Source organism: Grammomys surdaster, unplaced genomic scaffold (assembly GCF_004785775.1).
Source record: "Grammomys surdaster isolate TR1022 unplaced genomic scaffold, NIH_TR_1.0 187, whole genome shotgun sequence".
In the NCBI taxonomy this organism is placed as follows: domain Eukaryota; kingdom Metazoa; phylum Chordata; class Mammalia; order Rodentia; family Muridae; genus Grammomys; species Grammomys surdaster.
In genome coordinates, this window is record NW_021604632.1 from 6,876,151 (window position 1) to 6,891,804 (window position 15,654).

The 15,654-nt window shown below is 48.6% G+C and overlaps 1 protein-coding gene across 1 annotated transcript in view; it reads right to left on the reverse strand.

The window, feature by feature from the left end:
• The window catches only part of Zfhx3 (zinc finger homeobox 3), a 166,820-nt gene that overhangs the window by 143,069 nt on the left and 8,097 nt on the right, over positions 1–15,654 (reverse strand). The window contains exon 2 of the mRNA XM_028768699.1: positions 10,978–11,474. Coding sequence (XP_028624532.1) covers positions 10,978–11,474 — 497 coding nt within the window. The remainder of the gene's footprint in view (positions 1–10,977; positions 11,475–15,654) is intronic.

Consider the following 15,654-nt stretch of genomic DNA (forward strand, 5'->3'; position numbering starts at 1 on the left):
ACACAGGCCGCTAACAAAGAGCTCCTGGGACACAAGGGAGCTTGAAGTGCCAGGTTAGAAAGCCGTGAGCCCCAGTATACACACTGTCCCCTAGGGCTGACAGAAAGTCGCTAAGGGAAGCTGGCCCAGGTAGGAAATCTGCTTTTCTATTTGTCTCCCTGGGGTGAGAGGGCAGTCAGGGGAAAGCCTGGGGTTGGATCCCCTTGAGCCACCACAGCTGGGTTTCAGAAGCAGGTGGAAGAACAGGCAGAGCCCATGACACCGAGACACCTCCTTTTCAAGCTACTAGTCCCTGGGTTCAACCCTTCTCCAAGGAACAAGGAGGTGCTCGCTCAGTGGTGCTGACACGTGTCACCTGTGGGCAGACCACAGAGGTTGGCTCACAAGTATCTGCGAAGACCTAACAGTCCCCAAGGAGGTGATCATCACCAGAGAGAGTAAAGGATCAGACAGCCAGGGGTGGGCATTTCCTTTTGTGATTCCAGTGTGCTGGCCATGTCAGCAAAGAAAAACATTGCTACAGTTGTTGACCTACGAGACCAAGGAGGCTTGTGAGGCTCTGTCCTGAGCCTGGGAACCTGCCCTGCTCATGAACAATTACAGATCAAACACCAGCCATAGGTAAATAGTTCTGACCATCTATGGACCGGGAAAGGACCCTAGAGAAAGTTCCCCCATCAATCCTAATGAGTCTGAACTCATACCTTTCTTCATAGCAACCTATACAGCCACAGACACAGGGGGCCTCCATGGGCAATAACCCAGACTCCCAGGTGAACCCCCATACCTTTCTGCATCTTATTAACAACTCCTAGAGGCAGGCCAGGAGCCTGGGGTGAGGAAGGACAGCCACATGGCTGGCAAATGTACAGCAAACCCAATCAGGAATCTTGACCTCGCCCCATTATATATATATTACAGGAATATATAAATATAGAATGCATATAATATGTAATACATTATATATGTTACAGAAATAAATCTTTATTTTTTTAAAAAAGGAAATAATGGGAGAAAGTATCAAAAAGTAAAAATTTACCAAAAGGCCTGGAGAGAATTTGGCACTTTCACAACAGAAAAGACATTTTACTTAACACCAAAACCAGGTGATCATCTGATACAAGAGTCTGCTATGAGAAACAAAAACTGGTTGAGAAGCACTAGTAAAAGAAAAAAGGGGTGAACGGGCTGATGGAACAAGGGAACTACTTGTCTTTTTTGGTCTCCTGTAGGGCCCGCTGGCAGGTCACCTCCCAAAAGTAGATATGCCAAAGTAAATACAAGATGGTGTCTTGAAGTGTGAGTTTAAGGGAGGTGTGTGTGTGTGTCTGTGTGTGTGTGTGTATGTGTGCGTGCGTTGCTGGAGCCCCTCGAAGTCATGACACAGAAGGTTATGAGCCACCCGTGGTGTGTGTGTGATATACTTACTATTACTTGCCCAGCTGAAACCTGCATCTCCCCGGGCACCCCACATTGTCACTGGCTGTGCCTGACACCCGTACCTGGAGACCTCTGGCAGCAGAATTTGCTCCACCCAAAGGCCATCACCTGGAGTCAATAGCTTTAATATCCTCCACCCTTAGCTGACCCTGGCTGGCCTCAAACACTCTGTGTAGCTGAGGATGGCCTTGAACTGCTGGAGAAGGAGCCCAGAATCTGCGGCCTTTGGGCAAGCACCTTATCAGCTGCGCCACATCCGTAGCTCCCGGCCCTCTCCACTAGACTTGTTTAAAATCTTTAGACTTCCATCTGGCATTGCTGTTGCTTCTCAAAGAACCAAGGGGATGGGAAGCATGGGGAACGTAGTTTCATCAAAGTATAGAATTGCTTGGTACTACCAACACGGTTTTCATAGGAACACTTATTTCCCAGCCCACACGTATTTAGAGCTCTCTGTTCTGTTTAAAACAGAACAGAGATGTTGGTTCGGGCATATTATGTAATTATTTTAAAACTCTTGCCTTTTCCTGACAGCCTTGCCGACAATGCTTTAATTGTTCCCTTACAATTTCCCTTTCAAAACAAAAAACCAGACGCACCTGTTGGATCTGTATGTATTCAAATGTGCCCTTTGAGTCCAGATCCCCAGCAACTTGAAAGGATTCCAAAAGGGGGTTCAGGCTCTCACCTGAATTGGGGCACCTGCACCAGTCTGCCTGATTTATCTACATAGTTGTGGAACGCGTGATTGTTCTAGGAGCCAGAGAAATGTGATTGCTGAGCAAACCATTCCCCTAACCATTAGAGACCACCCCTAAAATGGCAGGTGCTATTGGCAGGAAGGATTTTACTAGACGGGGAGCAGGTGGACTAGGGAGAGGAGCAAGCAGAGCCAGAGTGTTCCAGCATTCTGACAAAATGACAGTTCCTGTCCTTCTTGGCTCAAGCCAGGGATCACGGCTCACTGACAGAATCCGGCAGACTTGTAGCCTGCACTTGTAAAACGGTTTATCCAGAAACGGCATCGACGCCACCTGGACATCAATTTCAAAAGAGAAGCAGTGGGGTGGAGCTTCACGCCTGTAATCCAAACTGCCGCAGGGGCATCTCTGCAAGGGTGCCTGCAAGGGTGCGGGGATCCAAACCCAGGAAACTACCTGCTGTCCTAAGAGAACCTAGGAAGTTACCTGCTGTTCTAGAAAGCCTAGTCAGTACAAGGTTAAGTAAGAAAGGACGTTCAAGGGTCTCAGGCCTCAGGAACTTAAAGAACATCTGGCATTTCCTGGGAGCCTAGGACAATAAGCATATGACAGTGGGATGGTCTAGGGCAATAAGCATTCAATAGTGGGATAGCCCTAAGCAATAACCCTCACCCAAACTTCCCGGTTTGCTGTGTCCTTATAACCTGCACCCGAAATTAAAGTTGCAGAGCTTGATCAGAACCCCAGACTTGCTCTCATTCCTTGTGTCTCTTGTCCCTTCATTCTTTCGTCCCCTTCCCTAAGGTCTCATCGAATCCCCGAGGGCTGGGGCACAAGGGTCCAGCCTGGGTTACTTAGAGAGACCCTGCTTCTAAAAACAAATAAATGAAAAGCTCAAGGGACTTCTATAATATCCAGGGATTGTTCTCAGAACATTTAGTCTTAAGGATAAAATGATGAAATACACAGACCCCACTAACATACTATGGGGCGGCTCCCCTCTGATCCCCTGCGTATTTTAGAAAACAGCTCAAGATGGAGACTTTGATGAAAGCAACAAACCCAACACACTTCCCCTTGAGTGTGCCAGAGAGAGAAGGAAAGGCAGCAAGGACCACGCTGCGTGCACAGGACTTTGGATGCCTTGAACAGAGAGGACTGTCCTGCCACTTCTTGCCACCCTGCCTCCCTAAATGCATTCCAAACCAGTGGTTCTCAACCTGTGGGTCACGGTCAATCAGAAAACACGTTTCCAATAGTCTTAGAGACTGAGACACTGCTTGGTAGCAAAATTACAGCTATGAGGTAGCAACAAAAGAATATCATCTTATGGTTGGGGGAGCCACCACAACATGAGGAACTGTGTTAAGTAAGAGTCACAGCATTAGGAAGGCTGAGAACAGCTGCTCTAAACCACCTAGATCTGTGTGAGGCTTGCAGGGCACTCTGCAAAGCACGGAGGAGGAGGGATGTTAGATGTGCCTTCCCCATCACTTACAAGGAGATCGCTTAAAACAAAACTGTTGGGGGGGCGGGTCTGAGGAGATGTCTCACTGCGTAAAATCATGGTACAAGCAGGACAACCTGAGTCTGGATTCTGAGCACCACCCACATAAAAGCTAGGAATGGTCTGTAATTCTAGCCCTGGGAGCTGGGACCTGGGAGCTGGGAGCTGGAGGATGGACGAAGTGTAGCTACAAAAGTTATCGGTGCCTCTTGTACAGCTGGTCTAGCTGAACTGAGTCTGGGTTCACTAGGAGTCTCTGTCTCACGGTGAAGAAAATATTAAATTGAGTATCAAGTGTCAACCCTCTAGCCTACACACACACACACACACACACACATACACACACACACACACACACATTCACACTCCCTCTCGAAGTGGTGGTTGGCCAACAAACCATTCCATTTGAAAGAAAACAGAAACTTCCAATGCATCATATAAAAAACATATCACTTGGGTTTAACAGGTTAAAAGGGAGCAATGGATTAAAGAAACCCCAGGAAGTGTGGCCAGATGTCCTGGGCTTGGACTCCACTAGCAGCGACTCCTTGAGAGTCACCAGCTTATGACCTGCAGCCTCTCTGGACCTCACCTACGAAGTGTTTAAGAGAGCGGTCCAGATTTGCATGTGTCTGCTCATGTGACAAAGGCACACATGTGCTATCTATGAGAGAAGATGATAGTAATATGAATAGAAGAGCAGGAGGAGGGAGTGGGACAATGACTTTTATAATTTTAAAATTAGTGGAAAGGTATCTCAGTATCTTTTTTTTCCTTGTAGTTTGTTTTCAATATTTTTCGTGTGTGTGTGTGTGTGTCTGTGTGTGTCTGTGTGTGTCTGTGTGTGGTGCGTGCGCATGTGTGTGTGTTGAGTGTGTGTGTATGTGTCTGGGTGTATGTGTTTGTGTGTGTGTGTGTTTGGGTGGGTGTGTTTGTGTGTGTTTGGGTGTATGTGTGTGTTTGGGTGTGTTTGGGTGTGTGTGTGTATATTTGGGTGTGTGTGTGTGTGTTTACAGGCACAGCCTTGCCACATCTCACAGGCAGAACTCAGAGAACAGTTTGCGCGGGTCTATTCTCCCTCCCATTTCCCTCACAGGGATCAAACTTAGGCTGTCAAAGGATCTTCATAATGAATATATCCAATTCATATTACATTTACAATAAAGAAAAGTAATCCGCATTCTCACTGGCTTGTAAATGTGCAATACTAGCCATGTAAGAGATAAGGTGGGCCGTAGCAGAATATACTGATGTTCTATCACAGTTTGCACCGTTCGTGACTATCTACAAAAAAAGACAAGGTGGGAGAGGAGGGAACACTCCATGAGTGCTCGACAGTGGGGCTGGGGGGTGGCAGGGGAGCACAGTGTGAACACAGAGAATGAATGGCAAGTGTTTTGGCTAATGGTTACAGTACCAGTTTCCTCAACAAATGGTAGAGTAAACATTTAGTTTATAGAGTGAGCCAGAGTTGTGTATCTAACAGAATTTCAGTTCCATTATGTGAGGCCTGAAAGGTAGAGCCAAAAGACAACACTGACCTAGGCTTCCTGACCCAAGGGTGTACACAAAGCCGTCACCAGAATGACCTGGGAAGAGCCTGGGGGTTGGAGGGGGTGGGCATCTACCTATACAGGAATGCTTCCTAGGGGATACATGAAGGTGCCTCAGATGCTTCCAGAAGGCAAGGGACCTTCCCAAGGGGTAACAAGCAGCCATACTACACACCGTTGGTGACACACTAGCCACGTGTCCCCATGGCAGTGATGATTTAACCCAGTCCCAGTCTGAGCCTTGCCCCTAGGGAGGACTGACCTTTTATCTCCCTAGAGGTCCCTGAGGCTGACAAGCGGCTGGAGGCTATCACGGCCTGTCCACAACAGCCAGCCTGGGATTCCTCCAGCACAGACTCATGGGACCATATGCTATCTCCCCTCCAGGTGAGGAACTATGCTATCTCCTATGTCCTGCCAGCTCTGCTAGCCACTGAGGGAAATGAACTTCAGAGCCTCAGCTGCTCCAGAGGAGGCCAGAGAGAGCAAAGGTGCTAAAAATTCCCTCCAAGCATCTGGTCTCACACACACCTTCTGAACCTCCTGAATGTGCAGATCGTTTTCTGGGCTGAAGCCATCTCAGGCAGGCAGGAGTCAGCAGACACTTCACAGTGTACATTATAGGAAGACATTGATGGAGACTGGCTCCTGATTCAAATCACCCATAAACAGTCTGACACTTGCGCTTCTGTGTGGAGGACAGGAACTGCTCCAGAGGACTTATACCCCTTGCTATGGAACAAGGCAGCAAGGTGAAGGCCACTAGGCAGCCCTCTTGGGTATAAAGGGTACAGCTGCCTTTGGAAGAGCCCTCCCTGCCCTGCCCACACACAGCATACACGCTACCCAGCGTGCAGCCATTAAGGAAACCAAGTGTTTTTATATCTTCTGATTTGTCCATCCACCACGCAATGGCCTTAGGACTCTGCTCTGGAAATGAGACCCAAGGAGCAACTAAGGAGGAAGAAAGGTTGTTCTTCTGTCCTTCCGCACTGTGGAATACTGAGAAGAGGCAGGAGGACTGACTGTAGGTTCACCACATGCCGTGTGGGCTGGCCTGGCATCATAAATCAGAGCCCCACCTTCCCTCCTATTTTAAACCAAGGACAGGGGGCTTAGATGCTGGCATCTGATCTCACGGGCCTCAGGCAGCTCACTCAACCCTGACACTGAGCTACGCAGGTGAACCGTCCTTGCTATAATTTAAGATTATCATGAAACCTGGGGTCTTGGCCCAATCAAAGGCACCTCAACTAGGAATGGTTTGACTAATGGGTTGGGGGTGGGATGGGGCTTAATCCAGCTGTTAGAATTGATACGCTTTCACGAGTGGGCAGGTGTGCCTGGACCCTAGCTGCCTTCAAGTACCCTTCTCTCTTCTCCAGACAGAAAAGACCAAGCACTTCCCAGAGTTCACCTCTGACACCCTACAATCATGAAGGCAGATAAGCCCAAGAGAACCCAGGCTCACCCATGGACTCAGAATCTACTCGCTCCCAGGACGACAGAGCAGGGGACAAGTACTGTCAGTATGAGCTGCTCCTGGTGTTAGGAGAAGCCACTGGCACCTCACATCTTGTGAGTGGGAGACATGGGAAGGTGGGAGGAGGCAGGAAAGCAAGAGAAGGCGTGAATGGGTTTTGGGGCTTAGCCTGTTCCACAGTGCACTTCCATGACAGTTAGGAAACTGACACCAAAGGCAGAGAACAGGCAGTTGGGGTGGCCCACCACAGTCAGTCAGAACACTGGTCTAGTCAGTCAGAGGCATAACCAGAGGCAGCCACCGGTTAAAACAGAAGCCAAGGTCTCCACCTTGACCATTTTGCGGGAGCCACCCAGGAATCCAGAGGAAGGGAAAAGGAGACTTCATTTGATGCCTTGGGCTCTCCAGATCCCCTGCCCCACTTCGCATACACACAAAACTCATTTTAAAATTCATCACTGAAGCTGAGATGGCTCAATGGGTAGAGGCGACTGCCACCAAGCCTGCCAACCTTAATTCGATTTCTGGGACACATATGGTGGAAGAAGAGAATGAACGCACTCAAACTGTACACACACACACACACACACACACATACACACACACACACAAACACACACCAATAAGTGTTTTAATTTAAAAACACACACAAAATAAGCAGAATAGACAATTTTAGGGGAAAATATGTTTTGTTTTGTTTTGTTTTTCTGATTAGCTTGACCTCTGTGAAGGCCCACATTTTAGAAAGGCCAGTCCTAACACAGCAGCACAGCTATAGTCTGGCTGTCCACTCTCTGAAATCTTGGGATCCAGATAGTTTGTACTTTTTTCTTGATTTTTTTCCCCGATTCTGTAATATCTGTACTTAATGTATGACCTATCTTTAGATTGGAACTGAGATCTAAACGCAAAGTCATCAAATTAGACACACTGCCCGAGGGAATTCGGTGCCATTTTGGCAGTACCCAAATGTTTTGGCTCAACTTTCCGATTGGGGGGTTTTCAGAATAGGGTTGCTCCATCAACAACCCCCATGACATCCAGGAAGTGACAGTGCCAGTATGAGACCAGAGGACAAAGCCTGCCTGCCTCTCCTGATCCTGTGATCTGTCTCTTCCAACATACAGGGAAGATGGGAAATAAAAAAGGCTTGGCTCGAAGGAGGACTACAGGCGAACCGCTGTGAGGCCAAACTGCAGGCACTCCCGCAGGTATGACAGCTAACTCCAGTGGCTAGGAATGTGGACAGCTAACTCCAGTGGCTAGTCCGTGGAGCCACCCATATTGTCCAACGGAGGCTGGCATGATATCCAGTGTTCAGTCCCTCATGAAACTGTGCGTGGAGACACGCATCTGTAATGTGCGCAACTCGGGAGGTGGAGGCAGGAGAGGAAGACCAGAAGCTTAAGACCATCCTCAACTACTTGGTTGAGTTAAGGATTGTTCTGAGATACACGACATCTTGTCCCAAAAAAGCAAAACAGAAAGTTTAAAAGAAAAAAAAAACTTCAAGTTTGCCATGGCTGGTCATGAACAATTTGCCAGGAAGTGGGGCAGAATGAGAAGGGGGGCGGGGCAGGATGGGGGTGAAGCTGGGCGGGCTGAGTGCTCTCCCTAGGTCAGCTGCTTTCGGGAGCAGCTTCTCTCGCAGACAGTAAAGAACTCGATTACATCCAGTTAACTGTGCTCTAAACTGATTATGCATGTGCCGGGCTAATGGATTACATTAGCAAGAGGAAAAATAACATGCAGTCAATCTCCATTACTACGGGCCACACCAGGGCCCAACCACCTCCAAACCCCACCCGAATCCAGGCACGGAAGAAACCTAGGGAGAGGGACCTCCCCGCCCCCCCCATGGCCAGGAGTTTGTCTTAGTCACATAGAGGGAGCACATGCTCTGGAGTCATAATCTGTGTCATTCAAAGGTGAGTGGGAAAGCTCCCTACCTCTCAAAAGAGCCTCAGTGAGCAGAAGGGCATTCACTCTCCAAGGACTAAAAAGACCAGACTGTAAAGACCTTTGCTTCCTGACCCTGGGGGCAGCTATACTGAAACACCAAGGCTGGTCACTCCAGCGATCCACCAGCCAAATAGCTGCTGTTGCTAACTGGCCGGCCTCTGCCTCAGTATTTTAGTTAGAGCTCTTCTCCCTGTGGCATAGGCTTTGAACAAGAGCACAATCCCTCTGTCTTGAGCAAACAGACAGACAAACAGAACCAACAGAATAAATAAGATAAAGAAGGACCAGTCACATAAGTGACCGGCACAGATGGGGCAGAAAATGTTGCCTTCACACCTGTCCCCAGAAGATGCCTCACTCTGACTTTCTGGGTGTGATCCAGGGATATGATTTGGGGCTGGGGGAGCGGGGGTGAGGAGTTCTCAGTAAACCCTGTATTTCCAGACCCTTCAGAAGCAAAGCCGAGTACTTGGCTTTAGCCAAGCCCTGGACCACAAGGAAGATGTGGCATGCAGACTTTGTGGCCACTGTGTACATTTTAGAATCTAAGGGGCGATCCATTTCTTCAGATAGAAGAGGTCAGCTTCAGTCCATGTCTAACTCGACCCTTCATCACAGTGACATATGACCTTCAGTGGCCAAGAAGATTCCCTTGTGCAAACTTAACTGCCAGGTCCTTCAGAAATGCTGGTTCCCTCTGGTTTTTCCACCTGGTTGTCTTGGCCATGTCAGCACCATCCTATAGCCAACCATACCTGCAACTGAACCTCACTGCCAAGGGCATTCTTTCTAGTGTGGTACAAAATCAAGCCGGTCAGGTGGGGAATTTGTATGCACAGAATAGAGGATCTGGCTTACTCAGTATCCAAGCCAATCCTAGTCTATCATACCTGGTGTCAGCAGTCACTTCTAGAACACTCTATCCCTACTGCCTTTCTCTAAAGTTGTTCCTTATACACGGTGCTCCCTGAGGATATACAAAAGCAAGACAAATCGTAAACATCAACCCAGCAGAGACCATTGAGAGCCAAGGAGGCCGAGTCTCCCTCACGTGGGATCTCCAGCGACGATCATGAGAGGGACATACGTGGGAGACTCAGTCAGCTCAGAGTCCAGAGTCGGCAGGAACTGACCACTTGCTAGCCCAGAAGTGAGAAACCGCTCGAAGGAAAAAGAAGAGGCGAAGAATGAAACTGAGGAGGATGGAGAGAAATGAGGGAGTAGAGGGTGTGTGGAACGAGGCTGGGGAGATTTATGGCGATTTGTACCTGATTGTTCATACTAAAGCCATTATGGGATGATTAGAGGAAAAGGTGAGGCTTTAAGTCCAGCGAAAATCAATAGGAACGTCTGGAGCAATCCTGCCGTGCGAGTAAAAGGACTATTTACAGTATCTCCAGCCCCTCCTCCTTCTTGACGGTCGGTCTACACTGTTCAGCCAGAGACTGAGGGGTTGGGGGAGAAAGGGGAAGGGACGGGGAAGGGAGGAAAGGGAAGGGAAGGGGGAAGAGGAATGAAAAAGGCTAAAAGGAAAGAAAGCAGAGAACATGGATGCAAAACACAGGAACTGGGAAATGAATCGACAAGGAGTTCCCTCGCTTGAGCTATTTTTCTCCAGAGGACTTACTGCCTTCCACCAGGAAATTTATCCATGGGGTCTGTAACTCACCTTGTCCCTAAAGAATGAAAACTCTGAGAGCAAGGACCTGGGTGTGAATGCATACGTGAGTGTGTATCTGTAAAATATGTGTACATGTATTTATATGTGTGTGCATACACACACACACACACACACACACATATATATATATAATTATATTATATATATGGGTGTGTGCATGTGTCTGTATGTGTATAGGCACAAGTGTTTGTTTTGGGCTATTTTATGTGCACTGATATACACATACTTCCAGAACAATGGCCAGTATACAGAAGGTGTTTAGCATACAGCAAGGTGGATAAACAGAATGGACACATGAATGACGGCCTCTGGGAGCACAGAGGGGAGAAGAAATGAAAGAAAGACTGAAGGATAGAAAGGGAGTCTGGTCCACAGCAGCTGAGGGAGGCTCAATAGACTGCAGCAGAGAGCACCATCAAAGAAGAGAGCACCACCATACTGGGCTGCGGGAAAGAACCTGCCCCGGACATGAGACACCTCAAGCCTTCAGCCACCAGATGAAGCCACTGACACATGTCGGGCTTCACTGGGCATTGGATGCAAAACCTTTAGAGTTTGCCCTGCTTCCCATGCCCCCACCACGCCCACTTCCAAGTACCCAATCCGCTCTGTCGAGAGACCGTCCCTGGGCCTCAAGAAGCCGACCTCACCTTATACAACTTCAGGCTGGCCTCGTGCCTGGAGTTGACTGTGTGCAGCCGTAGCTTCTCTAGGCTGTTGGTGTAGTAGTCGCACGCGTTGCACTTCAGGTGCACGGGGTTGCCGATGGCCACACACTTGAGCCTCCACTCGTTGGCCTTCCCACCCTCCTTGATGTGGGCCACCAGCTGGTACTTCTGTACGTGCTTGTCCGTCTTGCAGTGCAGCTGGAAGTTGGCCTTGAGCTGCGTGTTGTAGCGGCAGAGTTTGCACTGGTAAGAGTCCCCCATCACCGCCTTCCACTCGTCCTCCGAGAGGCTGCGCTCCACGTTCATGTGCAGCCCCAGCATGTCCAGGTTGTCCGTCGTGAACTTGTTGCAGACGGCACACTGGAAGAGCTTCAGCGATGGGTCGTTGGTCTGGATGAAACTCTCGCCCAGGTTCATCAGCTCCTCTGACACCAGCTGCCCGCCCCCGAGCCGCATGTCTAGGGGGATCTCACCGCCCACTGTAGGAAAGGTAGAGGAAGACAGTTACAAGTCAGCCTCGCAGCCATGGTACAGGCAACAAACCCTGCAAGGTGCTAGTGGCTGGAAAAACAAAATCCTCTTGCTGTGTTTGGATAGGCTGTGGTTTGCAGAAGGCCCTGTGCCTTCTATATATTCTGAAAAAAAGGACATCTAGATGAATTTATGGAGCGTGGTCCCCGGAACGATTTCAATTCACTCCCTCTCTCTTGGGATCCAAGGAAAGTGCTAAGTCTGCATCACCCTTTGAATGCAACAGGATCTGAAAGTCCAGACCCCATCCTTCCAGCCCCCTATTGCCAGAATCGGAAATAAGCAGCGTGGTCCATAATACCAGGCCTCTAGCAGGCGTCTAAAGTGGGCCCAGTATTCACCTATGGCATCACTGAGGAGCAAAACTTCCTGCCATAGTAGGAAGGGGGTGGGGGTGTATCTTGCTGTCCACACAGCTCGAAACTGAATTTTTCATTGTCATTAATATTAATGTAGATGGCCACACCGTGGCCCAGCTAACTGTACTGCACAGATCTCAGTAATGTGAGCCCCCTGCCCCTCCCAAGACCCCTCTTGTCAGTATCCTACCTGTCAATCAGAGCTACCTAACCTACCTCTTACCCTTTCTAGAATGATCTTCCTTTTCCAAGTCCCCTTATCACATGGAATACCGGTCACAGCTAGCCATACACAAGACCGCATTACGGCCACATCCTACCAGGGTGGGGGCACTCTAGAGCCGGAATACAGCCATGTTTTGAATGGTCCTGTCATCTGAGAGTCTGTCCAGTGTACACACAACCAAATATCTTGTGCAACGGACAAGGGTCAAAAGCACCAACGTGATTCACACTCAGGAGGTGAATCCAGACCGGCAGCTTCAGTCAAGGGGTCAGCCCGAACTCCCTAAGAAAGGTCTGATAAGAAGAGACCACCATCCCTTCCCCCTGCACCCCAACCCATTTTCAGTCCATCTCTGGCCTGAAGAAACCCAAGGGAAAGCTCACCTTTACTGGTGGTGAACTAACACAGCAAGCTCTTACATATACCCCGAGAAAGCCTTGGAGACAGCAGACTCCCCTCCATCACCTAGACATGCACAGTCCCCCGAGGGTTGAGTGTCACCTTCTAGTTCCTACCTCTCCTCAGAACACATGCACACGGGCTCCGAGGTCTGCCCCCACCCTCCACCCTCCAACTGATATTTAAACCTGACCTTTCATATGTGGTTTGACTGAGGTTTTTTTTTTTTTTAAATAACTGATTAGAATCCAAGTTAGGCTCATCAAAGGAAAAATGATGAAGATGACAGGACAGCAAGGGATGGGGGCGGGGGGTGGGGGAGTTTGTATCGACTACAAAAGAAGAGAAGAAGAGTTCAGTACGGACTCCACTAAGCTACATGCGAAGTCGTCGGACGATGTAAGAAGACAGAGAAATCTTCCACACGTGCATTCCAGAAGGTTCTGGAGGCTCTCCACCTCCGGGCTCTCTTATCATGCTCCCTCGTGAGAGGAGTCATAGCCATGACATTCTTTTCAGAGCAAGAGCAAAAAAATAAGAAAAGGGAAAGAAAGAAGAGAAAAAAAAAGGAGAAAAAAGAAAAAAAAAGAAGAAAATAAAATCCAGTTCCATTCTTAAGAGGAACAAACACAGGCAACATCCACAGAACACACTCTGTGCTCCAATCAAAGCAAAAACTGTCCAGAGGAGCGAGACAAGGAACAAATGCGCATTGCTTCTGACGTGAACCACCTGAAGCATCAAATCTTCCCCAACTCTTCAAACGCAGCTGCAGCTCATCAATCTGCCGCTCTACAGAGAAAGTCCGCTGTGGCTTGCTGGGTGTCTGGGTGAACATTAAAAGCCCTTGGAAGGAGTAGAGATTTAAGCCCCTGTTCCCATCCCTGGTTCACAGGCCCAGCGTGGAGCAGAGTCAGGATGACAAAGAGCACAGCAGAACTCCTGCCAAGACTCCACCCTGGAGAAACGCCAAGGCGTTGGAATCCGGCAAGTCCACACAGTTAATTCAACTCCAGTGAATTAGATGACCCTCACTTGATCCACGGGCATCTGGGAGCCTGTCTGAATAAGAAAGAGTCGGGGCATTCCTCTTGAGCCCTGTGAGGGCCTTGGGAAAGACCATGTATCCGTGACAGAGACTCAACTAACTTGGCCTTCATAGCCTGGCATAGGAGTCCACTCAGAAGCCCAGACTCAAGAGGCATGAATGAAATGACATATCCGAAAAGCAAAGGAAAAAAGCAACAGCCTCCTAACCCCCAAGCAAGTGCTCTGTAGATGCCCTTGGGAAATGGGAAAACGTCCCGGTGACCCACTCCTTGATTCTGTGCTAGACTTGAGAATCTACAGGGATGCTTGGGAGGTGTGCTTATAGGGCTGTAAGTCTTAATATCCTGTCTACAAAAGGTGGCAAACCCATTTAAGCCAGACCAGATGGAGGGGTGTAAGCCCCTCCTCTATGTCCTCAAGACTAGAAGCAGCTCCAAAGCAAGATGCATCTGACCACTAAAGAGAAGGTTCTGTCAAAGAAAGCATGGGAATGGTAACCTGGTAGGTGAGAGTAAATTTCACAGAAGCCCCTTCTGCCCCGCTGATCACAACTAATACCCTAGAGCCGCCTAACCAATAGCCTGACCCCAGCGCTGCAGCAGGTGCCCCTGAAAGTTTTCTATTTGCCTATGTTCTTTCTCCTGCTGAGGCCAAACAAATTCCTCTGTAAATCCTCTGACACCTCCTCTTGTCACCACACCCAGTCAGCCTTGCAACATGGAGCAACTGTGAGTCTCCTCACCTGGACAGAACTCACAGACACGGAAAAGTCAGGCAGTCTCTGAAGATCCACCTCATCCAACCAGGGTGGCTCAGAACTCACAAGCCCTTCCTGACTGAGCTGGGCAAGATCCTTGGAAAGGATAGGCTCTACTCTCAAGCCATGAAGTGGCTCTTCTTTGCGGGTCTGAATACAAGGACTGTCTGTCCCTTTTGGATTTGGTGATGCTAAGAACTGTGGTGATCCCCTGGGACTTATACAGACACTGGGTAGAAAAGGAAAAAAAAAAAAAAAAACCACAAAATATGTCTCCAACTGAAGAATTCACAGAGAAGTCAGTCACTTCCAAGGGAACTAGAAAGACCTTGATTTGTCAGTATGACCTCATCCTGTTCCTATGCTTCTGTGGTATGAGGGCTGTACCCAGTTCATTCTGAAGATATGTCTAGCAGAACTTTATTGTCTCTAAGATGGGAAGCTAATTCCTATGGGGGAGGGGGGGAGAAGGAAGAAGAAGAGGAGGAGGAGGAAGAGGAAGAGGAGGAGGAAAAGGAGGAAGAGGAGGGAGAGAGGAGGAGATATTGGCTTCAAGGCACTAGGAAGCAACACCCACCCTTCCCAGGGTGCACGGTTCACTCTGGGGACAAAACAGAACAATGGATTCTTGTGCCTTCTTGGTTAACCAGTCCAGTTGGTGAAATGTCTTCAGATCATTTGGTCATAAAAGATCAACAGGTTAATGTTTCAAAATAAAAACCAAGGTTCAAATATCATGAATTCAGAGAGAAGCAGAGGGCAGGAAGAACGAGCTGGATCCTGGGAAACACAGCTCACACTCGACAGTCAGCCCTACAACACGACACAAAATAGAGACCCGTGTACTGGTGAAATATGGCCTCCTGGCGCTTGCGTAACCCACGTTCAACTCAAGGTATAGGCTAGCTTTGTTGCTAAGAACACTACTTCCCATGACAATCATAGGATACTACTTAACTAAAGTTCCCTCTACAGGTCCCAGAAGGCCTAGACAGTAGTCAGGGAATGGAAGTTAGGCTGGGCCCTGCTTAATGAGGTCAAAAGGAACCTGACCATCACACTAACCTTCAAAAAGTCAGAATGTGTATTTTTCTGCTCAAAACAGGTCGTGACCCATAGCCCTTAGCACCCAAATCCCACACTCTTGTCTATACTATATGCATCAAGCTAATCAGTAAGACTTGGCACTGTGGTTTGGAAAAAAAAAAAAAAAAAAACAAGTCCCCCAAGACTTGGTCCCCAGCCTGTGGCACTATGGAAAAATGGTGAGCCAGAGGAGGGACCCAGTTGTAAATCTTCTAAGTCATATGGGACCCTGGCCCCTTCCTCTCCTTTTC